Raw genomic sequence first — 27,021 nt, 5'->3', positions numbered from 1 at the left:
GGGATTGGTGCCATTATTCACACCTGTCTTACTGAGCAGAGGGACGGAGCGCGCTGAAAGGGGCCTGTGTGTCCCCGGGGAGCAGGAGCCACTGAAATAGGTTTGGCTTGCACAGCACAGGAAAGCGTCTACAGGGTTTAGGAAGAACATTAGTTTCAAAATGCAGCCCAGGTAAGCAAGTTAATACTCCGACAACTTCAAATAGCTACCTGCCTCCCTACTGCACTCTGTGTGTTTGTGTATTGTGTACGCACATGTATATGTTTGTGTGCATGTGTAAGGGGACTGTTTCCCCCTTACTAACAGTCAGTGGGGGTGTTTTAGTTGCTAGCTCCCAGTACTAAAAAGGGGGAAGGGTCGATGGGGAATCAGGACCCTGAGACTGACAGCCCCCAGGAACAATGGGGAGAGGCCAATGCTCCAGGTCAGCCTGTATGACAGGGTGAGCAGGCTAATCAGGGAGTCAGGAGGCCAGGGAGGTCCCGTCCTCTCTGTGAGCTGGACTTGCCTGGGTCAGATAGAGTGGGGACAAGCTGAGGAAAAAGCAGGGGCCCCAGCTGACCTGGGGAGCAGAGCTGGGCCAGATCCAGAGAAGCAGCCCAGAGAGAGCAGACCTGTCCTGGGAGCAGGGCTGTAGCGACCAGAGCCAGAGGGGCCAGAGAAGCAGCCCAGGGAGCTGGAGGCAGACCAGCAGCAGCCATGCAGAGACCGAGTGGTGGAGCTGGGGCTGGAGCAGTCCGGAGCTGGGTGCGGTGAGCAGCTGGGGAGAGCGAGGGGGACCCTGGGCAGCGGGCCCAGCACAGGGAGACGCCTCTGTCAAGAGGCTCTGCAGGCCAGGCTTGGATCGTAACCCCGACAGGGCGGGGGGCAGGGGGGGGGACACTGGGAAGAAGGGTCCTACCACTTAGAGCCTGAGAGTGTGTGGCCACCACCAGAGCAAGTGTCCAACCCACAGCACCCCTTCAGCACAGCCAGGGCCGGAGCAGGGGGCCTGGGACTTACAAGGAACAGACTGTGAGCTGCCCTGACGTTCCAGAGACACTGTTTGTGATGTTCCCTGCCACCGAGCCGGGCGATGTGTTTCCTTTCACCTTTCCCATTTCCCCTTATTCTTTTTAAAATTAATTGTTGATTAAATAACTTGAATTTGCTTTAACTTGTATGTAATGGTCAGGGGGTCGGAGAAGTGCCCAGTGCAGAGAGAGTACCCCGGAGTGAGGACACCCTAGCCCCTGTCCTAGGTGACCACAGCAGGGTTGGGGGTCGAGCCCCCCAGGAATCCTGGGCCCAGCCTCGTTGGGGTTACGAGGACTCTGCCAGACAGGAGCGTGGAAGGGGCGTCCTCAAGGGCAGGGAGGCCACTGGGTAAAGGAGGTGGGAGCGAGGACTCGGATCCTTTCACTAGCCCACTTCACCGGGGTCGTGCAGAAGCCAGGAAAGTTCCCCACAAGAGCGGGACCATTCCCCCACTTACACGTGTGCTGTCCGTTTGCGTGTGTGTGTGCGTATGTATGTGCATGCTCAGAGTGTGCATGACTGTGTGTATGTCTGTGAGGTGTTGTGCGTGCAGGTGCAAGGGCTGTGTGTGCGCGCTGAGTGTGTGCACTGTGAGTGTGTGTTTGTGTATTGTGTATGCACGTGCATGTGTTTGTGCTGTACGTGTGTAGGTGCATGCTCTGTGTGTGAGCGTGTTTGTGTGGTGTTGTGTGTGCAGGTGCCAAGGCTGTGTGGGTGAGCTGTGAGTGTGTGTGTTTGTGTATTGTGTATGCACATGTGTGTGTGTGCTGTATGTGTGTGTGTGTGTACAGGGTGGAAGCTCCAGGTCTGTCACCTTCCAAGAGCAGGAACATGTCTCAGGGCTGGAGGAAGACAAACCCCGGGACAATCACAATCACAACAGCTCCTTCATGCCTTACAGTCCCTGAGTCAGCGACGTGCCCAGGTCCATGCCCTGCCTCTCACAGCAGCTGGCGCGGAGTGATACAGAGACGCCCGCCTCAACCACCCGCAGCGACACACCGTCCTCGCCAAGGGGCAGGGTGGACGGGATAGGACGCAGACGGAGCGTATTTACTGAGCCGCCCTCACGGGGCGCCCCTGGGCCTGCCTGGAAGAACTGGCCTAGCGGTATGTGCACTGCTCAGAAGGGGCCCAGCAGCAGCTTCTGCCCCTCCCCACCAGCGGAGAGAGCGGGCCAGACACGCCGCTGAGAAAATGGCTGCAAATTAGGGGATTAGACTGTTGGCATAAAATTTCCAGCTCTCGGACACTTCAGCCTGTGGACTGGGCTCCGGGCAGTTGAGCTGGGTTGGGGGTGGAGTGCTTGTGGGTGGCCTTCAATAAGAGGGAAAACAAACCAAGACAAAAATTGCCAGGACAGGCATTTGGTTCCCCTGCCTGCTGGGGCTGAGGACGTGTGATGTCTGTGAGTAGTCAGTGTCAGGGGCTGGATATCACGGGGGACAGAGTAAAGGGAATGGGGGTGCACCTGTTACTCTGTTGACCGCAGACAGGCAGAGGCAAGAGTCCTTCACACTAGAGGCCAGGGGTAACGAGGTGACTCACAGCCCCAGGCCCCGAGAACCATCACAGAGAGCAGCCGTAGAACTACCCGAGCTCACAGACAGCCGGCTGATTAGCCATTCTTTGCATGCACAAGGCCGTCACACGCTCTATTAATCGCTCGCAGTCTCCGGAGCCGTTCTGCTCAAGTCGGATGTGGCCCTCAGCATACCATGTCACCCATCAACAACGGCAGCCTGAGACCTTCCGCATTCCTCCTGGTCGGCATACCGGGGCTGGAAACCACGCAGCACTGGGTCGCGATCCCTCTGTGCTTCATGTATATTGTGGCCCTGCTGGGGAACGGCATTGTTCTGTTTGTTATAAGGACAGACCCCAGCCTGCATGAGCCCATGTATGTCTTCCTGGCCATGCTGACCATCACTGACCTGGTGCTGTCCACATCCACCCTGCCCAAAATGCTGAGCATCTTCTGGCTGGGATCCAGGGAGATCGGGTTCCACGCCTGCCTCACCCAGCTGTTTTTCATCCATGCTTCCTCGCTGGTGGAGTCGGGCATCCTGGTGGCCATGGCATTAGACCGCTACGTGGCCATCTGCAACCCCCTGCGGCATGTAGCCATCTTGAAAATCAGTACAGTGGCCAAGATAGCTCTGCTGGTCTTGGTCAGAGGCCTCGTTGTGATAGCCCCCTTGCCCTTGCTCCTCAGGAGGCTGCCCTTCTGCCAGGCCTACATCATCCCCCACTCCTACTGCGAGCACATGGCCGTGGTGAAGCTGGCCTGCACAGACACCACGGTCAATGCAGCATACGGCCTGCTCGTGGCCCTGCTGGTTGGGGGGCTGGATGGCATGTCCATCACTCTGTCCTACGTGATGATCCTTCAGGCTGTGTTCGGCCTCCCTTCCACCCAGGCCCGGCTCAAGGCTCTCAGCACCTGCATGTCCCACATCTGCATCATCCTCATGTTCTATGTCCCTGGGTTCTTCTCCTTCCTGGTGCATCGCTTCGGCCAGAACGTCCCCAACCCCATCCACATCCTGCTGGCCAACCTCTACCTCCTGGTGTCACCCATGCTGAACCCCATCGTGTACGGGGTGAAAACCAAGCAGATCCGCAGTCGGGTGACCAGGCTCTTCCACGTGAGGGGCCCCTGAGTGCCAGAGGGCAGTCGCTTCATGCTTATTTCTCCAGATATCACCATAATTATTAATAATAAAACAATCATTGAGTATCACTGGGACTCCACATGCTGCCTTAGGGACATAGGGGAAGCTGGGCTTGCAGCAGCCCATCTAACAAAAAGAGTACACAGTGAATCAGCGGGCCCAGCGCTGTACAAACACCTGGTCACAGACAGTCCCTGCCCTGACAAGTGCCGTTCATAGAATCATAGAAACATAGAAGATTAGGGTTGGAAGGGACATCAGGAGGTCATCTAGTCCAACCCCCTGCTCAAAGCAGGACCAACACCCACTAAATCATCCCAGCCACGGTTTTGTTAAGCTGGACCATAAAAACCTCTAAGGATGGAAATTCCACCACCTCCCTAGGTAACCCATTCCAGCGCTTCACCACCCTCCTAGTGAAATAGTGTTTCCTAATATCCAACCTAGACCTCCCCCACTGCAACTTGAGACCATTACTCCTTGTTCTGTCATCTGCCGCCACTGAGAACAGCTGAGCTCCATTCTCTGTGGAAACCCCCTTCAGGTAGGTGAAGGCTGCTGTCAAATCCCCCCTCACTCTTCTCTTCTGCAGACTAAACAATCCCAGTTCCCTCAGTCTCTCCTCGTAAGTCATGTGCCCCAGCCCCTAATCATTTTCATTGCCTTCCGCTGGACTCTCTCCAATTCAATGGAAATAGCTAAAAGTGTAGCTTCAGGGCTAAAATGTGATCAAGAGGGCATTGATGAACTGCTCAATAAATTTGCAAGTGCCCTTTCAAATTCAAAACTTGCTCACACAGAGATGGAGGGACTCAGTGAGTGGTGGGCCTTGGGGGACTGGGGGTAGAGGAGAGGAAGGAGGAACTCGGCCAGTGGTGGGCGGTGATAGTCTGGGGGGGGGGGTGGAAGGACTCAGCGAGTGGCAGGAGGAGGGACAACAAGTGGAGGAGATGAGGGACTCAATGGGTGGGCAGCAGCAGAGGTTCCAGCAAAACAGAGAAGCTGAAAATATGATAAGGAGTACTTGTGACACCTTAGAGGCTAACCAATTTATTTAAGCATAAGCTTTCGTGAGCTACAGCTCACTTCATCCGATGCATACTGTTTTTTCCACAGTATGCATCCGATGAAGTGAGCTGTAGCTCACGAAAGCTTATGCTCAAATAAATTGGTTAGTCTCTAAGGTGCCACAAGTACTCCTTTTCTTTTTGCGAATACAGATTAACACGGCTGTTACTCTGAAACCTGAAAATATGATGAAGCTTATTTCAAAGTGAGCTTTACATAGAGTGGGTCCAGCAATGCACCGAGGCCTCAATGTGTTCTACACGGCGAACTACTGGCAAGCAACAGTACACAACAGTATGCCACCCTGCAATGTACACCAGCCTCTTGACACAAGACACCATACCTCCGTATCTAAACCTGTCAAGTTTTTTCAGAGGAAGCTCAATGAGTTAACAGGAGAAAAAAAATGTTGAAATGTACAGCACTGTTAACATGAAGGCTATTGAGGCTTCTTACTGTGTGGCTTTGCGCATTGCCAAAGCTGGTAAACCACACAACACAGGCGAGAAACTACTAATTCCAGCTGCAAAGGATACACACATGGTGATGAGAGCAGAGAAAGCAGCATTAAAGCGAGATGTGATCCCACTCTCTAATGACACAGTTTCACATCCTATTGTGGAGATGGCCACTGGTTTAAAAGAGCAGGTCCTAGAAAGTGTTCGTAATAGCCCATATTATTCAATGCAGACAGATGAGTCTACCAATATACCAAATGCTGCACAGCTGCTGGTGTATATTCATTTTGCTGCAGGAATACAATTAAAAGAGGAATTTCTGTTTTGCAATCCACTGGTGAAGAGCTTTTTAAACTATTAAATAATTTTGTCCAAGACACAGGCCCTGATTGGAGACATTGTTTTAGAATTTGCAGCGATGGAGCATGGTCCATAATGGGATGACACAGTGGTCTTGTGACAAGGGTACAAGAAGTGGCTCCCACAGCTACCTCGAATCATCGTATGATCCACAGACAGGCTTTGGCTGCTAAGAAGATGGCAGAGGAGCTCAGCAATGTTCTTTCATTTGAAGTAAAAATTATAAACTTTATAAAATCGCGCCTGGTTAATTCAAAGGTTTTTGCCATTTTATGCGATGAGACGGGGCAAACTTCACACACGGTTGTTCCCCCCAGAAGTTTGTTGGCTATCCAGGGGCAAAATGCTGACAAGTCTCTGTGAACTGCGTGAGGAAGTCCATGTTTTTCTTGCCGATAATATGAATATGGCAGCCAGATATGACAACAAGCATTTCCAAAAAGTGTCACGGAAGTGCTGTACAAATGGAGAGCGACTGAACTCTCTGAATGTGTCACTTCAGGGATGAGATGCCAATGGTTTAATTGCTAACGAGCAGATATCAAACTGGAACCATGGTCTTCAAGTGTGCAGCAGGGATATGTTTGCATGTTTTCAACACTAGGAGGACATTGCGCAAGAGCGTGGTGATCTGTCAGTTGACACTATCCAGGACATAATTGTTCAACATTTAGGGTCTCTGCAGGAGCAGTTTCATGAATACTGAGACATTCTATTCCTTGGGGGACCATCCTGGAACCCCCATTTTCCACATTTTTATATAATTGTGATCCTACATATACACCATGTATAAAGCTGGTAAGGTATCAGGGGAAAGGTTATGATCTACTGAGAGTAATTTATCTATCCATATATGTATATCATTATTGCATATGAAGTTATGAGAATTGTGTTGTATGGTTGTCACTAAAACATGAGGTAAATTGGGGAATCAGCCAGATATTAGTTCCTCTGAGGCAACAGCAAGGAAAGTAACCAACACCTGAGCGGGGTGTCAAACAACCCATCAACAACCATAGTCTAGCTTGGCAACTACAATTCAATGACTCACTTGCAAGGGGCCACACCAGGGGAATTGCTCATCCTTGACAGGAGACTCAGCAATGCCCCCCAGACATGCCTGGACTTGTGTTCTCCAAGAACATGGACTGAGGGTATAAAACCAAACACGGGGGGCCCATGTGGGGCCCTTATCCGTCACCCAAGGAAGACTCCAACTGAGGGGACTGGCCCAGATTTCAAAGTGAAACCTGTGTACTATGAACTGCAATATCCAGTGGGGTGAGAAAAAACTGCTTAATCTAGTTGTTGCCCAGTCTAATTGGGCTGAGAGTTTAGACTGTGTGCTTACATTTTATTTCTTTTGGTAACTAACTCAGACTTTTTGCCTATAACTTAATATCACTTAAAATCTATCTTTTGTAGTCAAATTTGTTTTACTGTTTACGTTTACGTTTAGTTTGTATGAAGTGTGTGACAAATCTGCTTCAGGTTTGCAAAGGCTGGTGTATATCCACTTTCCACTGATGAAGTGGTGAACCAATTAATAAATCTTGAGCAGTGCAGATGGTATATTCCTGGGGTACAGTGCTGGGAGCTGGAAGGGTTTGGCTCTGGTGCCATTCTCCGTGTGATTCATGAGTGGCTCTGGGAACATTCATGCAATCTAGATGGGTGTGGGGCTCCACATGCTGTTGTGCTGAGTGATCACAGCACCTGGAGGGGCTTGCTACTTGTCACTAGCAAAGCATTGTGAGAGACGGCCCAGGCTGGAGAGAATTAAGTGGGCACAGCGGTCCCTCAGTCCCAGGCTGCACCCTGGGGATCCCGTCGCAAATATTTTCCTGAAATGGGCAAACACCAATGTAATCAATGGATCAGGAACCCATTCAGCTTTCAGCCAAACCCTACAGTTATGCTGTCTTCAAAAGAAGAGGAAAGCCTTATCACCCTGTCAAGCAATAAGGAACTGCAGGACAAATTTCCACAAATGCCAGTCACAGACTTTTGGTTATTATGAGTTAACACACTGGGCTCTTAAAGCGCTCGTTTCCTTTTCAGCTAAACATCTACCCGGCAAAGGTTTTTACGCTCAATATTTCCTAATAGTTAAGGAGAAGGGAGATTGGAGATCCAGCCGAGGCCTCAGAGCACTCAAGAACTTTGTCAAAGCTCAAAAATTCAAGAAGATCATTCTATCAATGATTATTCCAGCATTGGAACAGGGAGACTGGTTTTCAGCCTTTGACCTCCAGGATGCCTATTTCCATATCTCAATCTGACTGTCTCACAGACAGTTCCTCAGGTTCACCCGAGGACAAGACCACTACCAGTACACAACCCTCCCCTTTGGGCTATGACCAGCTCCAAGAGTATTCTCCCAGGTTCTCTCAGAAGTGACCACTCACCTATGCTCCCAGGAGATCATGATCTACTCCTACCTAGATGATTGTCTCCTCACAGATTGCTCCTTCAAAGAGGCCTGTTAGGTTGTGCCAAGACTGCAATAGACTTATTCACGGAACTGGATCAGCATCTAAAAATCAACCTTCACCCCGGTACAGAGTCTAGAGTTCGTAGGGACCAACCTCCACTTGTTATGGACCAAAGCGCTCCTGTCTCAGCACAGATTCCTCTGCTTGGCCATGCTCATAGAGACAATTCAAAACAGCCCTCAAATATCAGCCAGACACTGCCTCCAACTCGCACAGTTGCCAACTTTAACGTGGTACACAAGCACTCCAACTTTCACAATAGGCCAAAAATCAAGCTAATTCCATTTCAAAACAAGGTCAAAACAAGCCAATCCCTAAGAATCCCAACACTCTATGTGACAAAATCCCCCCGGCATGCAGTCGGAGACTATGGTGGGCCTTCTGTGCGTCCCTGACTCTCTCCACCCTCCTTGCCCCTGCTTGAAAGGAGCAGGTCGAAAAAAAAAGAAGCAACAAGCTACAAGCCAAAAACTAGCCAACAAGCGACTCACAAGCCAATTAAGCCAAAAACAAGCCCAATTTCTGTGTTTTTTTCACGAGTGAGCATGTCTGCTCCTGGGGCAGTGGCTATGCCTCATGCCAGGCTTCATATGCCACCTGCAGTTGTGGTTCAACTCAATCTACAGAACAAACAGAGACAGACTAGAAAAAACTTTGGCACCGACCACCAAGGTCAAGAACTCCCTGGGCTGGTGGAAAAACCCAGCATAACAGATTTAGATTAAATCTTAGGAAAAACTTCCTAACGGTAAGAACAGTAGGACAATGGAGCAGACTGGCTAGGGAGGATGTGGAAGCTTCTTCACTGGAGGTTTTTGAAAGGCAGATGGAGAGCCATGTGTCTTGGACACAACAAATCCTGCATCTTGGCAGGGAGTTAAACTAGATGACAATTGCGGTCTCTTCTAACCCTGTGGCTTTATGAGTCTATGAGGAATTTGACTAGGGTGCCCAGACATCCCAGTATTTAACCCTTTGTCCCATGTCCCGATCAATGTACAATTGGGACGCCATTTGTCCCATTATTCAGGTAAAATTTAAAACTTTTTAGTGACATAGAAAATTAATTGATTTGGGATCTCCTATTTGTTAACCCAATTGTGCTCTATGTTACCTGCTGGGAATTTTGGTTTTTCAGGTAGTTTTCCAGTTTAACACAATTCACAGTAGGGTAATGTAGTTTACATTACAGTTCTGAACCACAGTGCATAGCATAGTACAAATGACAGTGGGTGCATAATAACACATATGCATACAGAGACTGCACCCTTTACCTGTGTTATTTGGTTAGTGTACAAACAAAATGTCTATGTTTAAATATGGATTATAACTACTTAGCATTAATTACCTTTTTGTGGCATTTTAATATGTAATTGTGCCTTGGTGAGTTATCAAATGAAAATGAGATAATAAAGATAATAGGCTTAAACTGCTTTTTAATTAATACAATGTGTTAATCATCAATGTATGTCTACAGTATATTGTGTTAGCGATGTTATATTGTAATTGTTGAGGTCATGCATATAACATTACTATTAATACCATATTTATGTTTATGTATGATACAGTATATCACTCTCCCCATGTGTCCCGATATTTTAGATCTAGTCACTCTAATTTATTTGACTCGGTGTTGGGGACTGCTCCCAGAACAGAGACTGCAGTCCTGCATGACCAGCTCCAGAGACAGGATGAGCATAGAATCATATAAGATTAGGGTTGGAAGAGACCTCAGGAGGTCACCTAGTCCAACCCCCTGCTCAAAGCAGGACCAATCCTAATTAAATCATCCCAGCCAGGGCTTTCTCAAGCTGGGCGTTAAAAACCTCTAAGGATGGAGATTCCACCACCTCCCTAGGTAACTCATTCCAGTGCTTCACCACCCTCCTTGTGAAAGAGTGTTTCCTAATACCCAACCTAGACCTCCCCCACGGCAACTTGAGACCATTACTCCTTGTTCTGTCATCTGCCACCAGTGAGAACAGCCGAGCTCCATCCTCTTTGGAACCCCACTTCAGGTAGTTGAAGGCTGCTATCGAATCCCCCCTCACTCTTCTCTTCTGCAGACTAAACAAGCCCAGTTCTCTCAGCCTCTCCTCATAAGTCATGTGCCCCAGCCCCCTGATCATTTTCATTGACCTCTGCTGGACTCTCTCCGATTTGTCCACATCCTTTCTGTAGTGGGGGGACCAAAACTGGAAGCAATATTGCAGATCTGGCCTCACCAGTGCCGAATAGAGGGGAATAATCACTTCCCTCAAGCTGCTGGCAATGCTCCTACTAATGCAGCCCAATATGCTGTTAGCCTTCTTGTCAACAAGGGCACACTGCTGACTCATCTCCAGCTTCTCATCCACTGTAATCCCGAGGTCCTTTTCTGCACAACTGCTGCTTAGCCACTTGGTCCCCAGCCTATACGGTGCATGGGATTCTTCCATGCTACGTGCAGGACTCTGCACTTGTCCTTGTCGCATCAGATTTCTTTTGGCCCAATCCTCCAATTTGTCTAGGTCACTCTGGGCCCTATCCCTACCCTCCAGCATATCTACCTCTCCTCCCAGCTTAGTGTCATCTGTGACCTTGTTGAGGTGAAATCAATTCCATCATCATCTCGATCATTAATAAAGATGTTGAACAAAACCGGCCCCAGGACCGACTCCGCTTGATACCAGCTGCCAACTAGACATTAAGCCATTGATCACTGTCCATTGAGCCTGACAAGCTAGCCACCTTATGATGTGCTTATTTAGGCACCTTCTACTGGAGAGGCCTCTGAACTTAGTTGGGGGTGTTCCATTTGGGAAGATCCTGAGTGCCGCAATCCAGCCTTGGAGACTACATCTCCCATGATGCCTTCCAGGGGATGCAGGGAGGCATGTTTTGGGCTACACCTTGGAAGGGAGTTGAGATCCCAGTCAGGGGAATGGAGATTGCTTTGTGGAGCTCTGTCCAAGCCAGAAACTGCTGCTGAGAGCCTGCTGGGGCTTTGCCCGAGCAGGGAGCCGCAGAGGCTGTTGCTGGGCTTCATTGCAGATATGGCAGAGACTGTTGCTGAGCGCAGAGACTGTTGCTGGCCTGCAGTCAAACCAGTGTGTGTAACCAAAACCTTTGTTGTTTGGGAAATTGCAGTGGTCTTACCATCTAACCAGAATCCAGGGTTATAATGATTCCGGTCTTCAGAGGGACTGTCCAGCTTGAAATGAACCCAAAGTTAGAATAGTTATGCCCTTTGTTGCCTGGGCTGGATTGTTTTACTGACCTGACAGAGTGCTGTCCCGGGCTTCAAGATCTCCACACGCGCCCACTAACACAGATTCAGAGGAGTGCACACTCATGGGTGGGGTAACAGTCCCAGTTCTATAGATCTATATCATATCCCCTCTTAGTGAGAAGAACGGCCAAACTGGGTCAGACCAAAGATCCGTCTAGCTCAGTATCCTGTCTTCCGACAGTGGCCAGTGCCAGGTGTTTCAGAGGGAATGAACAAAAAAGTTATCATCAAGTGATCCATTCCCTCTTGCCCATTCCCAGCATCTGGCAAACAGAGGCCAGGGACACCATCCCTGCCCATCCTGGCTAATATCCATTGATGGACCTGTCCTCCAGGAACTCTTTGGACCTATCCTGTGGAACTCTGGTGCCTACTGCTCTTATGCCTTTGTCAATCTATTGTAGTCTTGGCCTTCACAACATCCTCTGGCAAAGGATCCCACTGAATGCAGATGGACACTGAGCACCTAACTCACATCTGTACCTCTGAACATTTCCCTCCACCCTCCGTAACCTAATTAGAGCCTGTGCAGTGACTCTAGAAGTCCACAAGCTTCAGAACACATGCTGAACATTGAAGGGGCCCAGGAAGCTGCTCCTGCCCATGGCACAATATTGCCCTATGGGGGATTATGACGGAGTAGGGGCAATCTGTGCTGCCCTCGGTCAGACAGAGGCTATCAGACGGGAGGGGCTATTACTCTGTGTTTGAAACAAGGATGTGTGAGAGCCTTTTCATTGCACATCACGTTCTCAGGGATTCAGCGCAGGGCTCGTCAGCTGGGAGGGGAGGAGAAGATGCTCAGATTCTATGGTGATGGGCAGCAGCATGGAAATGCTGATACATAAATGAGTACCTCTAAACCTTGTCTCTTCCTTTTGTCTCCGGGGTTTCTGTAGTGACGGACCACTCTGTCAAGTCTGCACAACTCGGTTTGCCCTGAAAATCTGAGCCCTGGTTATCAGCGAATAATTTCTTTACTCCCGGGGAAGGGTCTCAGGCTGAAGTTCTGCAGTGTCTATTTTCTGTTCTTCCCACTGCTCACGGAGCTGAGGGAATTATCCAGGAGTCGGGGCCACAGGGACTGTTCAGGGGAATCATAACGGTTGCTGTCCAGCATGGCGAGCGTCAGACATGTGAGATTCATGCACTGATTCCCATGGCTCTGCCTTCCTGTTGCCGTAAGGAGATTTCGTCTCTCTGCTGAGCAGGATTTCTGTGAGTTGCCTGTTTCTGCAACTCACCTGAGGGTTCAGGAAGAGTTCAAGGGTACAAGTCAAAATCCATCTGGGCAGGAATTCACCAGCACGCCAACTTGAACCTGTTCTGTTTATTCCCACTGAAGCACCTGGCATTGGCCACCGTCCGAGGACAGGATACTGGGCTAAATGGACCATTGGCCTGACCCAGGAAGGCCGTTCTTATAAAGCTCAATTTGTAGGGGTTTCTTTGTCAGAGGTTTTCCTTATGCCTCTGGAACAAAGACCGAACTGGGGGAAGTGCTGGTCTCAGGCTAAAAGGATTTCTAGCCTGTGTATGGAAACCTGGTGGACAGCTTGTATTACCAGCCAGGGTGAGAAATTGCTCATTCGTATCCAATCTATCTAATATGTTAGGCTTAGTTTACAGTTTTATTTATTTTCTTGGTAATCTGCTTTGATCTGTTTGCTATCACTTATAATTGCTTAAAATCTCTCTTTTTAGACTTAAACTTGTTTTTTTTTTCTTTATCTAAAGCAGTGTGCCTTTGAGTGAGGTGTCTGGGGAAAATCTCAGCTTGGTTCACACAGGCTTGTTGCATATCCTTCCCACATCGAGAGGAGGGTGAACTCTATTAGTGAGCTTACATTGTACAGATCCTTGTGCAGTGCAAGACAGTATAATTTTGGGTTTATACTCCAATTGGGGGTGTGAGCCTGGGGGGCTGTGAAATTGGCTGCTGTCTGCTGTTTGTACCTGGGTGGCTTAGGAAAGCCCTCTGGTAGCTCAGTTGGGCGTATGGAACTATCGGCTGTCATGTTGGGTGATAACAGGACCTGGAGAGGTTGAATCACCAGCACAGTATTGTGAAAGAGGGCCAGCCCAGCAGTATGGTTAGAGGGGTGCAGCAGTTCCCACGACTCCCAGACTGCACCCTAGGGGTGACAACCCATCACACTCATGCCCCAACCTGTGACACAAGCATAGGGGACGGAATGAAGCCCAAACAAAAGATCCAGATATAGCAGTTGTTTGATTCCTTTTCCACTGTGTTCTCACCCCAGTAGGGCACGCCTACCTAAAATACCACCACACTGAAATGGCCTCAGGGCAACAGATCAGGGAAACTCCGTAGCTATTCCCTGGTAAAATGTAGGATACAATGTGAGATGAACTCCAGGTGATTTTGGCCCTGGGAGTGGTGAAGGAATCATACACTGTACTAGTTCTGATGCAGGATAACACAACCTGTTTTTGCATCAATTTCTGAAAGATCAACACAGTGTTGAAATTTGATGCAGAGAATAGATGAACTATTAGAACAGTTTGAGCTGCCAGATATATACTCACTTTAGACCTCACAAAGGGATACTGGCAAATACCTTTGATGCCAGAATCCTACAAGAAGAAAGCCTTTTCCATGCCCTTCGGCTTGCATCAATTCAGCATCAAGTCATTTGGCCTCCACAGGGTGGCAGTGAATTTTAAAGGCTAATGGACTGGATATTACAACTGCATGGGAAGCATGCAATGGTATGCTGCTACGATCAGTTGAAAATGGTTTCTGGTCCCATAACTTGTGGCAACATTGCTACACGTAGTGCAGATGGCAGTACGCAACACACAGAAAAGAAAGCCATCATCAATCGCTAGGCTGAACAGTCCTGAAGATTCAGTTTGCTCTGACAATCTGAGCCCCTGGTGTCAGCAAATCATTTCTTCACTCCCAGGGGAGGCACTCATGCTGAAGTTCTCCAGGGTCGATTTTCTGCTTTTCCTACTGCTCATGGAGCCAAGGGAATTGTCTGGGAGTCCTGCCAACCTGAGAGTCTGCAGAGACTGTACAGGGGAACCATAAAGGTCACTGTCCAGCACACTGAAAGTCAGACATGTCAGATTTATACACTGATTCTCAGGGCTCTGCCTTCCAGTTGCAGTAAAGAGATTTCCTCTGTCTGCTGAGCGGGATTTTGGTGAGTTGCCTGTTTCTACATTAAAGTTAGTGCTCAGGGTTCATGTCAAGAACCATCTGGGCCAGAATTCACCAGGACAGCAACCTCACCTGTTTATTACTGTCAGAAACACCAAGGGATTTTCCTGGTAAAATTGGAACTACAATAGTCTAAATAGTTTAGACAAATATTTTTTATTGTGATCAGTTCCTTGTGTATTACTGTGTGTCATTCCATCTGTCACAATAGCTTCCTTTTTTGGGGCGGTGTGGTTATTCCTCTGTTTCGCTCATGTTTTCCAATTCAGCAACTTCACTGCCATGTTAGGAAGCACAGCCAAAGCCTCTGCAGTGGGTGTCTGTGTTACCAGAGGGTTCACAATAAGAATGGGTCACACATGTCACAAATATAAAGGGAAGAGTAAACACCTTTAAAATCCCTCCTGGCCAGAGGAAAAACCCTTTCACCTGCAAAGGGTTAAGAAGCTAGGATAATCTCGCTGGCACCTGACCAAAATGACCAATGAGGAGACAAGATACTTTCAAAAGCTGGGGGGAGGGAGAAACAAAGTCTCTCTCTGTCTGTGTGATGCTTTTGCCAGGGACAGAACAGGAATGGAGTCTTAGAACTTAGTAAGTAATCTAGCTAGATCTGTGTTAGATTCTGATTTCTTTAAATGGCTGAGAAAATAAGCTGTGCTGAATGGACTGGATATTCCTGTTTTTGTGTCTTTTTGTAACTTAAGGTTTTGCCTAGAGGGATTCTCTATGTTTCGAATCTGATTATCCTGTAAGGTATTTACCATCCTGATTTTACAGAGGTGATTCTTTTACTTTTTCTTCTATTAAAATTCTTCATTTAAGAACCTGATTGCTTTTTCATTGTTCTTAAGATCCAAGGGTTTGGGTCTGTGTTCACCTATGTAAATTGGTGAGGATTTTTATCAAGCCTTCCTCAGGAAAGGGGCTGCAGGGTTTGGAGAGGATTTTGGGGGGAAAGATTTTTCCAGGCAGGCTCTTTCCCGGTTATATATCTGTTAGACGCTTGGTGGTGGCAGCAATAAAGTCCAAGGGAAAAAGGAAAATAGTTTGTACCTTGAAGAAGTTTTAAACCTAAGCTGGTAAAAATAAGCTTAGGAGGTTTTCATGCAGGTCCCCACATCTGTACCCTAGAGTTCAGAGAGGGGAAGGAACCTTGACAACACACTGGCCAGATTCTGCTCTCACATTCTGCCTTCAGTGGGTCACTCTAGATTGACATTGGCTTCCCTGAGAGCAAAGTCAGGGCCCACGTGTTTTGGAATCCCCATCTCTCATGCCTGTTCTCAGAACGCCACATAAATTAGAGGTTTCCTTCACACTCTTTGAGTGCTTTACAGAGCTTTAGCGCTCTCTGTAGCAGGACCCGGAACTGTGATTTTCGCAGGTTGGGCCAAAAGTTAAACTGTAAGGGTCAAACCTTGGCCCCATTGAGATCACCCTAAATCCACATGTAGGGACTTAAATAAATGGCCTGATTTACACCGACCATGGTCTCATGGTCGAGTGACTTCATGGTCCAGTGACTTCAATTCCCGTAGCCGTTAAGGATGGGTGGGCTCATTTGGACCAAAGAAGAGCTGACAGGAGAGTTGCTGAAATCTCAAACTCACAGGCTTAAAGGTTCAAAACAATCAGGATAAAAAAAAAAAAATCAGGGAGAGGGAGGGGTCTGCTCTCTCTTGAGCCCCAGCATCTCTGCTTCGGGAGAGGATGAGAAGCACCAAAAGGCAGTAAAAATAAAAGCATGCTTCTGGGTTAGAGGAAAGCAGGTGGTGCTGGAAATCTCATTGGGGGAGGTCCAGGAACTCTCAGTGTGTGTTGCGGGAGAGTGGGGAGGGGGGGACATGCAGTATCCAGATCACAGTGGTGCAGAGTCCTGAAACTGGGTGAAATAGGGAATGCGCATCCAGTCTAATGCACAGACCAAAGAGGCGTAACGAGGCCTCCTGGGGCAGGGGGTGTCTCAGACAGTAATATAACTTGGATCACACTGTAGCAGACTATCTCTGACACCATCTGCAATCTGGACTATCCCTCTTCCCGTAAATAATTCCACTACAGCCTTGTGGCAATGTCAGCAATTGCCAACCTGGAAAAGCAGCCTCAGGAAGGGGTGTCTGGGTTTCTAATGGGCTGCAATATGGTAAATCTTTGTGTTGTTTTGAGGAGGAGTTCCGTATGCTGGCTCCTTTTAATTTCCATGTCCCCTCTCCTTTGGCTGGGCCTGTCCCTCTCTTCTTGCCTGCACAGGCTGAGCTGTTGCTGGGGTTCCCTTCCCAGAAAGGACATTCAGGCTGATCTCGCACTTTTTCTTGGTGCAAGAAGACACTGAGTTTAACTTAATCTGAGGAGATATTTCTGTGAGCTGTGGCTGTGGGGTCTGGCACCTGGTTTTGGTCCTGGGTGAGGGTGTCATTGTGTGGCAGGGGTGGGGGTTGTGCGAGCCAGGGACATACATGGACAGGCGAGCAGCACTGGAGGTTATGGGGGCAGCCAGGGGGTATATCTGGAAAAGCAGAGAGCAGTGGAGGTTGTGGGGGTAGGCAGGGGGTGTACGCACAGAAGCAGGCAGTACTTGAAGTTGTGGAAATCTTACTCTTGGCTTTCAGCCTGCTAAGCCTGAGCAGCTTTCCATCCATGCTATAAGTGATTTCAACGCCAGCTGTAAACTTCCCAGCAATTGGGTAAATAGTTCAGAGTAGCAGCCGTGTTAGTCTGTATTCGCAAAAAGAAAAGGAGTTCTTGTGGCACCTTAGAGACTAACCAATTTATTTGAGCATACGCTTTTGTGAGCTACAGCTCACTTCATCGGAGCTCAAATAAGTGAAAGCTTATGCTCAAATAAATTGGTTAGTCTCTAAGGTGCCACAAGTACTCCTTTTCTTTTTGGGTAAAGAGTGATGGCAATAAAAACCGCAAATACCGTTGGAGTGATGTTACAGCCCGATCTGACTCCTGTTTGTATTTTGAAAGGTTCACCCTGGGAACTAGTGCTGCTCAGAACAGTCGCTTTCATGTTATCATGAAGCAATTTTCGGACATTGATGTATTTGTCAGGCATCCAGTCTTAGAGAGTACAGTCCAGAGGGCAGGGCGATTCACTGAGTCAAAGGCCTTAGTTAGATCAATAAAAGCTATGTACCGTGGTCAGTTTTGCTCCCAACACTTTTCTTTTTTTAGACAACATCTATTGTGGAACTCCAGTATGCTGATGACAACACAATCGTTGCCCACTCTGAGAAAGATCTTCAAACTATCTTGAATGTGTGTGCCAATGCTTATGCATGCCTTGGTTTCACTCTTAATATCAAGACAACTAACGTGCTCTATCAGCCCTCTCCAAATGAGGTATTCCATGCCCCATCTATCAAAATTAATGGTGTGGCACTGGAGAATGTCGACCATTTCCTCTACCTTGGAAGTCATCTCTCATCCAAGGCAGATATTGATGCAAAAATACAACACCGCCTGAGCTGTGCCAGTGTAGTTTTTTTCTTGTTTATGGCACAGGGTCTTTGAAGATCACAACATTTGAACAGACACCAAGCTTCTTGTTTATCAAGCCGTTATTCTCCCAACACTGTCGTATGGGGCTGAAACTTGGACAACCTAGACACCACTTGAAAGTCCTTGAGCATCAGCGCTGCCTTCATAAGATTCTGAAGATCAAATGGGAAGACAGGCACACCAATATTAGTGTTCTGAAAGAGGCAAAGACCACCAGTATCGAGGCAATGATCATCCGTCAGCAATTCCACTGGACTGGTCATGTTGTCCGGATGCCAGACCACTGCCTCCCAAAACAGGTCCTGTTCTCACAACTGAAAGAAGGGTATCGTAACGTGGATGGACAATGGAAGTCTTATAAGGACTTGCTGAAGGACAACCTAAAAAAAGTAATATTGACACTGACACTTGGGAGACACTTGCCCAGGATCGCTTAAAATGGAGTGAAGTCCTACTTGATGGTCTTCTGCATTTAGAACTTGCTTGCTGACAAGCTGAAGAGGACAAGGGATGCAGGAGGAAGGAGAGACTTGTCTCCAGTCACGGTCAACAGCCTCCTGCTGATCCTGAAAACATCTGCCCTCATTGTAATAGAACTTGTGGTTCAAGGATTGGCCTTATTAGCCTCCTGAAGACCCGCAATGCCCATGGAAGATGATCATACTCGGTAACGAGTGATCGTCCCATCATCATCATCATCATCATCACTAGAGGTTGTGGGGGCAGGCAAGGCATCCTACACAGAAAAGTGGGCAGTGCTGGAGATAGGGGAGCAGGCAGGGGCTGTACACAGAAAAGCGGGCAGTGCTGGGGATTGTGGGGGCAGGGACAGGGGTGTAAATAAACAGGTGGGAAGAGTTGCTGAAATTCAATTTTTCTTTGTGATTGTTGGCATTTCACCCATGAAAAAAACCATTGATCTTTGCTCCTCAGCTGGTTTGATCTCCCATCTTACTCTGACCCCATTTGTACTCTCCTTCCCCATCCCAGACTGCTCCAATTCCAACAGCACCCTGGTCACCTGTGTCTTCTCCATGTTCCCAAGTCATCCCTGGCTCCCACCACCTCCGAGCCACCCCATGCTCCCCACACATCATCTTCTGCAGGGGATGAGGTGTCTCCCATCACACCTCCTCCCTTGGCCAGGAGGTAATCAGTGACTGCGTCTCACCCATGAGAAATCTCACACACGAGTGGCAAATGCCAAGGCACCTATTCAGCTACTCTTGGTGCTTTGGGGGCTGCTACCCAGGAACAACTCGCAAGCTGAGAAGTTTGCACATTATATAATGAGAGCGGGCAGCTCTGGGACATGTGAGGGCCTAGATCAATACAGCTGCCATGTGCAGGAGCCACTGGCAGCTGCCTGAAACAGCAGGCCACTGGGACACAGACGTTAAACCCAGGATCCTCTGGAACCATTTGCTAGCCAGCTCTGTTAGTCATTAATGGTGAGGGTCATACACTCATTCTTCAGTGCATAGATTTTATGGGGTGAAGTCATTATTTTTCTCACCTAAAACATTCGTCCATGCAGAGCCTCATGGGATCCCTCAGTCTCGTGAAATACACACCTAGTGTAACATTTCCAAGGCGTCGCAGTCACATGAGAATTTCTTCCCACCGGGCTAAATTCAACACAGTCATGAATAGAAAAATTGCCTTCCGTAAGCTCAGGTGCAAGCTTTCAGGGAAAATGCTTCCAACTGACTCCTGGGAACATGTTAAAAGATTCCAAGGCCAGAAGGGAACATTGTGATCATCTGGTCTGTATAACACAGGCCTGAGAATTTCCCCAAAACTATTCCTAGAGCAGATCTTTTAGAGAAATATCCAACCGTGATTTAAAAATTCTCAGTGATGGAATCTTGATAAATTGTTCCAATGGTTAATTAATCTCACCATTTAAGAGATGTACACCTTATTTACAATTAGAATTCCTTTAACTTCAACTTCCAGCTGTTGGATTGTGTTGCACCTTGGTGTGCCAGGCTGAAAAGCCTATTATTAAATATTGTTTCACCATGACGGTACTGTGGCAGAGCACTGGCTTTGCCTTCGAGGCGTCCTGCACTTCTAGGCAGTTAGGGTTTGCCTTAGAGGTTTGTTGTGACCCTCAGTGTAGCCTCTATCCCCTCCTAGAGGCGAGGGTTACAGTTTACTGAGCCACCTTCGTCATCGGCTAGTCAACGGGTTCGATGTGAGAACCCTCTTTAGTTTCTGTCTTCCTTCTCAGGGAGCATTTGTGTAGAAATGTGTGTGTGGCAGGGAGGGGACTGGGGAGGAACCCGGGCCCACCCTCTTCTCCAGGTCCCAGCCTGGGGACCCTAATTGGCAGTTTTCCTATACTGCCAGAACTATAGTCCTTCCCTGGGCTACTTCTCCAAACGGCCCCTCCTAGCATCCTCTTTGGTACCTGACCACGCTTGTTCTCCCAGGTCTTTTACTGCTCACCTTCTTTCTTCCAGTCTTTCCACAACACACCTTCTTACTCCCAGCTCCTACCAGCCAGTCTCTCTGAAGGGGCTTCCTTTTAAACTAGTCCCAGCTGGTTCTAAACAGGCTTCAGGTGATCTGATTAGCCTGTTTCCCTTGATTGCTTCTAATCAGTTCTTATTTGGTTCCAGGTGTCTTAAGGAGTCTGCTTGACTTAATTGCTTCTAGCACCTTCCTGACTGCTCTGGCACTTGCCCTGATCACTCAGGAAACAGAAAACTATTTATCCAGAGTCCAATGTGTTTTCCTTCTACCAGACTCCTGCACCCAACCGGTCTGAGTCTGTCACAGTACTTACAGACTGTTATCAAGTCACCACTTAACCATCTTTGTTAAACTAAATAGATTGAGATCTTTGAGTCTATCATTATAAGGCAATTTTCTAAACCTTTACTAATTCTTGTGATTCTTCTCTGAACCCTCTTCAGTGTATCAACATCCTTCATTAATTGTGGACACCAGAACTGGACAGGATTCCAGCTGCAGTTTCACCAGTGCCAAATACAGAGATAAAATAACTTCTCTACTTCTCATAGAATCATAGAATATCAGGGTTGGAAGGGACCTCAGGAGGTCATCTAGTCCAATCCCCTGCTCAAAGCAGGACCAATCCTAATTAAATCATCCCAGCCAGGGCTTTCTCAAGACAGGCCTTAAAAACCCCTAAGGATGGAGATTCCCCCACCTCCCTAGGTAACCCATTCCAGTGTTTCACCACCCTCCTAGTGAAATGGTGTTTCCTAATATCCAAACTAGACCTCCCCCACTGCAACTTAAGACCATTACTCCTTGTTCTGTCATCTGCCACCACTGAGAACAGCCGAGCTCCATCCTCTTTGGAACACCCCTTCAGGTAGTTGAAGGCTGCTATCAAATCCCCACCTCACTCTTCTCTTCTGCAGACTAAATAACCCACAATTCCCTCAGCCTCTCCTCGTAAGTCATGTGCCCGATCCCCCAAATCATTTTTGTTGCCCTCTGCTGGACTCTCTCCAATTTGTCCACATCGTTTCTGTAGTGGGGGGACCAATACTGGATGCAATACTCCAGATGTGGCCTCACCAGTACCGAAAAGAGGTGAATAATCATTTCCCTCGATCCGCTGGCAACGCTCCTACTAATACACCTCAATATGCCATTGGCTGTCTTGGCAACAAGGACACACTGCTGACTCATATCCAGTTTCTCATCCACAGTAATCCCCAGGTCCTTTTCTGCACAGCTGCTGCTTAGCTAGTCAGTCTCCAGCCAGTAGCAGTGGCTGGGATTCTTCCTTCCTAAGTGCAGAACTCTGCAATTGTCCTTGTTGAACCTCATCAGATTTCTTTGGCCCAATCCTCCAATTTGTCTAGGTCACTCTGGAGCCTATCCTAACCACCAGTCATATCTACCTCTCCCCCCAGCTTAGTATCATCTGAGAACTTGCTGAGGGGGCAATCCATCCCATCACCCAGATCATTAATAAAGATGTTGAACAAAACCAGCCACAGGACCGACTCCAGGGCACTTGGCTCGATACCGGCTGCCAACTAGATATTGCACCATTGATCACTACCAGTTAATCCAGCTTTCTATCCACCTTATAGGTGGATTTTTCTCTCCTTGATATTCCCCTCCTTATCATCCACAGATCACATTGGGTCTTTTGGCCCCATGGTCACACTGGGAGCTCATGTTTAGCTAATTATTCCTTCATGTCACCAAATCTTCTTTAGAGTCATTGCACTTCCCACGAGAGTCCCCCAACGTGTAAGCATTGCCTACATTCTTTGTTCCTAGACGTAGATATCTACATAGTCATATTAGAACACATTGTTTGCTTTGACCCAGTTAACCAATCAATCCAGATTGCTCTGAATCAGTGACCTGTTCTCTTCATTATTTAAAATCCTCCAATTTTTGTGTAATTTGTGAATTTCATCAATGTTCAGGCATGAGAAGGACTAGCAGCTAAGTTGCTGACATGTGTCTCTGCTTACACTTGTCAGTTAACACCTGGAACTCAGACAAAGCTGCCTGCCTGAAAGAAAGTGTCTCACCAAAAGAAACAAGGGAAGTAACAGAGGTGCAGGCCAGTAGCCCTAAATGTTAAGACCCTTGTGCCATTCGTGCCCATTCTGTTGAGCACAAAGTCATACGGCAGCATCATAATGTCTGTTTCCATGGGGAAATTTTGCCTCCTTTCCAACATAGGAATTGCATCGTGGATCAGACCTATGGTCCATCTACTCCAGTTTCCTCTCTCTGACAGTGACAGCCCCAGGTGCTGCAGAAGAAGGTGTAAGAAACCCAGCAGTATGTGGATGGGGGGATAACCTAACCATCATGAGGGTGTCACCCTTATGCCTAACAGCTAGAGATGGGCTTGTTCCCTAAAACAAGTGGGTGTATAGGCTTTCCAAAATATTTATTTATCTGTCACTATTGTAACTGGATAGCCTTACTATCCATGTATATCTCCAAACCTTTGCAGATTCTTGCTTAGCTCATGGCCTCAACTACCTCCTGTGGCAACGAGTTCTTCAGTCTAATTAAGCATTGAGTGAGGAAAGCATTCTTTATCAGTTTTGAATTTGCCATGTTTCAGTTTATTTGAATGTTATCTTAATCTTGTTTTATGAGACAGTGAGAACACATTCTCCATCTACTCGCTACCAGTAATTTGTAGATTTTTCTCATATCACCTCTTATTCATCTCCTTTGTAAGGTAACAGTCCCAGTCTTTTCAACTTTTCTCTTTGTGAAAGTTTCCCCAGGCCCTTGTTCATTCTCATTGCCCTTGCCAGAACCCTTCTTGTTCTGCAATATCCTGTGTGAGAAGGGTGCCCAGTACACAGAGGAGTCTAGAAGAGGGTGAAACATTGATTGATTGACTGACTGGGAGGGAGAATTAGCTCAGTGGTTTGAGCATTGGCCTGCTAAACCCAGGGTTGTAAATTCAATCCTTGAGGGGGACATTTAGGGATCTAGGGCAAAAATTGGGGATTGGTCCTGCTTTGAGCAGGGGGTTGGAATAGATGACCTCCTGAGGTCCCTTCTAACCCTGATATTCTATGACTGATCTCATGGCATTGTATTTTCTGTATGATTGCCCATCCCACTCCTCCTGGATCCCAGTGTTTTCTTAGTTTCTGTCTGTGCTTGTACTGTAAGCAGGGTTTCCCAGAGCTGTGTACCATGATGCTCAGGACCCTGTCCTGAGTTCATACAGTGATATTAGACCCCTGTTAGGTTTTTGAGGAGTTCATGCTTTTCCCTCCAATGGGAATATATGTTGCAGTTATTGACATCGAAGTTCATTTCTCATCATGTTGCCCATTCACCTGGTTGGTTAGTTCCCTCTAAGGACTTCCCTGAACTTGACTGTGACGTAAATAATCTGGTGCCATCTGTAAATGTTGCCACCTCATTGCTCATGACCTTTCTAGATTGTTAATAAATATAAAATATTTACTGTACTATTTGTTATAAAGTGTGTAATTCCCCTCACTGTGCCTCTCTCCCTTCGCAGACACCTTGAACATTTCTGAGCCTGATCGACGCATTGACCATCTCATGGCAGCTTTCAACTTCACCCCTTCTGACCCTTCAACATTCATCCTAATTGGCATCCCTGGCCTGGAAGCTGCCCATGTCCTGATTTCCATCCCTTTGTCTATGTTCTACATTATTGGACTGTTGGGAAATTTCATGGTTTTGTTTGTTGTACTCAAAGAGCAGACCCTGCACAAGCCGATGTACCTGCTGCTCTCCCTGCTGGCCATCACTGAAATCAGCACATCTACCTCCATCGTGCCAAAGGCACTGTGTATATTTTGGTTCAATTTGAAAGGCATTACTGTGGGTGGCTGCCTCACCCAGATGTTCTTTCTTCATGCAGGTTCTATGATGCACTCAGCTGTCCTCATGACAATGGCGTTGGATCGCTATGTTGCCATATGTAACCCTCTGAGATATGCCACCATCCTCACCAACACACGAATAGCTAAGCTAGGGCTAGTGGCTTTGGTAAGAGCTGTTCTCTTCACTCTGCCCCTGCCCCTGCTCCTGAGCAGGCAGCCATTCTGTGCCAACCACATTATCCCCCACACGTACTGTGAGCACATGGCTGTGGCAAAGATGTCGTGTGGGGACATCACAGTCAACAGGATGTATGGCTTGGTGATGGCATTAGTCACCTGGTCAGACCTGACGCTCATTGCCCTCTCCTATGGTCTGATCATCAGGGCTGTCCTCAGAATCTCCTCCAAGAAAGCCCACCAGAAAGCGCTCAACACCTGCACAGCCCACATCTGTGTGATTTTGACGTCTTATCCTCTCTTCCTCTTCTCCACTCTGGCACACCGGTTCGGTCAAGGCATCACTCCCCATGTTCACATCATCTTCGCAAACCTCTTCTTCCTCATCCCCCCCATGCTCAACCCTATCATTTATGGGGTCAAATCCAAAGAGCTTTGTGACAAAGTGGTCAAATACACTTGAAGAATGCGATCTCCTGGGGCCACTGACTTTCAACCTGCGTGACAAGAGGGGGAAAGGATATCTCTTTGTTAATCAAGGGTGCTCTGCCCCAGTTTGGCTGAATTCAGCATTACAGAAGTTCACAGTATGAAAACTTCCACACATCTAACATCTTATCACTCCATCACCAAGAACTACTCTCTCCATTGACAAAGCCCTGGCTGGGATGATTTAATTGGGGATCGGTCCTGCTTTGAGCAGGGGGTTGGACTAGATGACCTCCTGAGGTCCCTTCCAACCCTGATATTCTATGATTCTATGATTCATTGCTGAGTTCCCTCTCTCTGACCATCACCTGATCTCTTTCAGTGTCACCCATCAGCACCCACCTCCACACACCCTGTCACTCGGCCTTTCCATGACTTCCAGAATTCAGATGTGTTTAGAGCAGTGGTTCTCAAACCATGGGAGGTGTGGGAATGTGTAAAGGGAGGGGCAAGCTGTGTGTGTGTTTTTTTTTTTTTTTAAGAACTCTGGATGTCAGCCCCCAGGCAGCTGGGGCTCCTGCAGAACAGCCAAAAGGCCATGTTTGCATTGCAGAAACTGCTCCTGGTAGCAAAATTGGATGGATGCTTTTTCTGCCGCTACACCGGCAACCCCCCAGAACTCAAATCAGCCTGGTGCCCTGCGAGCCTCACTAGGTGCCTCCATCCAGCCAGTTCCTCTCCAAGCTGTACCCAGAGACCCCCCTTCAGACGCAATACCAGGTTTACGATGGTGCCATCATGCTGGGCCCAAACTTGGCGGGAAACCATAACGATTACATATAAGTGTACAAATCGCTATGTATTTCAATAGAGAACATGTGTCCGTATGAAGAATGAGGTGCTTGTGACAGAGAGCTCAGCAAGAAAGGCTGAGTCAGCACTCTGTTCACAGAGGCTCCAAACAAGCATGGCAGAATGGAGCTGAATACGCGGATCTGTGCTTAATTTATGGCTGGGGCCAGGCAGAAAGGCTAATTAAGCCATTAGGCAGAGCCCACAAATAGGCACAGGGAGGAAGTGGAAAGGAGGGGAAGCAGGCAGCAGGGGGAGAGATTGCTCTCCTGTTTGTTCCAGGAGCTGTACATGTCACGAAGGAGGTGGGAATCCGTTTGTATATTAACTGCACAAGGTGTTGGATGAGCACAAGGGTTTCTGTGTAGTTTGTAGACTGGGACACAGACAGGAGCCAGGAGGCCCTGATAAAATATATACAAACATTTCCAAACAGCTTGTTTTTCCTGTAAGTGCCATATAATCAGGTTGTCGTGGTTTTATTTCCGCCCTGCCGCCACTGACAGTGAAGCGCATGGCGTCACACGGTCAGTGGTGCAGGTGCTTATGTACACACTGCAGTCTACCGCAGGCACGGGTGAGCTGCAGAGCGGGAGACTATAAATATCGGCGAATCATCAGTAGTGGGGGGAGAGAACTCAGTGGTTTGAGCATTGGTCTGCTAAACTAAGGGTTGTGAGTTCAATCCTTGAGGGGGCCATTTAGGGATCTGGGACAAAGCAGGTTGGACTAGATGATCTCTTTATTTGTAGGGGGGAGGGATAGCTCAGTGGTTTGAGCATTGGACTGCTAAAGCCAGGGTTGTGAGTTCAATCCTTGAGGGGGCCATTTAGGCATTTGGGGCAAAAATTGGGGATTGGTACTGCTTTGAGCAGGGGGTTGGACTAGATGACCTCCTGAGGTCTCTTCCAATCCTGATATTCTATGAATGAATGAACAAGTCCAAGTGACAAAGAAAATAATGATGAAAAAACATTTAAATGGTGCTCAAAAACAGAGATGTAAAGCAGACATTGAAGAGCAGAATGCAAAACTGAGCCATTTAAGCCGTTGCTTTATTAATAACAATGTAGAGACTCCCATTAATTATACTCATACTACTAGTAATGATGACGGGTATGTAATTGAGGATACTTGTACCGTGCTGGGTCCAGCCTACATCTGGGGAGTCAGTTACTGAT

At 47.8% G+C, this 27,021-nt stretch overlaps 2 protein-coding genes across 2 annotated transcripts; both read left to right on the top strand.

Moving 5' to 3' along the window:
- Positions 1-2,735: 2,735 nt before the first annotated feature.
- On the top strand, positions 2,736-3,680 carry LOC144259583 (olfactory receptor 52L1-like). The gene has a single exon (XM_077807868.1). It carries the CDS (start codon positions 2,736-2,738, stop codon positions 3,678-3,680), a length of 945 nt encoding a protein of 314 aa, XP_077663994.1.
- A 20,400-nt stretch (positions 3,681-24,080) lies between these two features.
- Positions 24,081-25,053, top strand: LOC144278224 (olfactory receptor 52P1-like). Its single transcript, XM_077839448.1, has one exon. The coding sequence runs from the start codon at positions 24,096-24,098 to the stop codon at positions 25,020-25,022; it is 927 nt and encodes a 308-aa protein (XP_077695574.1). The 5' UTR covers positions 24,081-24,095; the 3' UTR covers positions 25,023-25,053.
- Positions 25,054-27,021: the final 1,968 nt, after the last annotated feature.

Source organism: Eretmochelys imbricata, chromosome 1 (assembly GCF_965152235.1).
Source record: "Eretmochelys imbricata isolate rEreImb1 chromosome 1, rEreImb1.hap1, whole genome shotgun sequence".
NCBI classification, from domain to species: Eukaryota; Metazoa; Chordata; order Testudines; family Cheloniidae; genus Eretmochelys; species Eretmochelys imbricata.
This window is presented reverse-complemented; position numbering and strand designations above follow the sequence as displayed.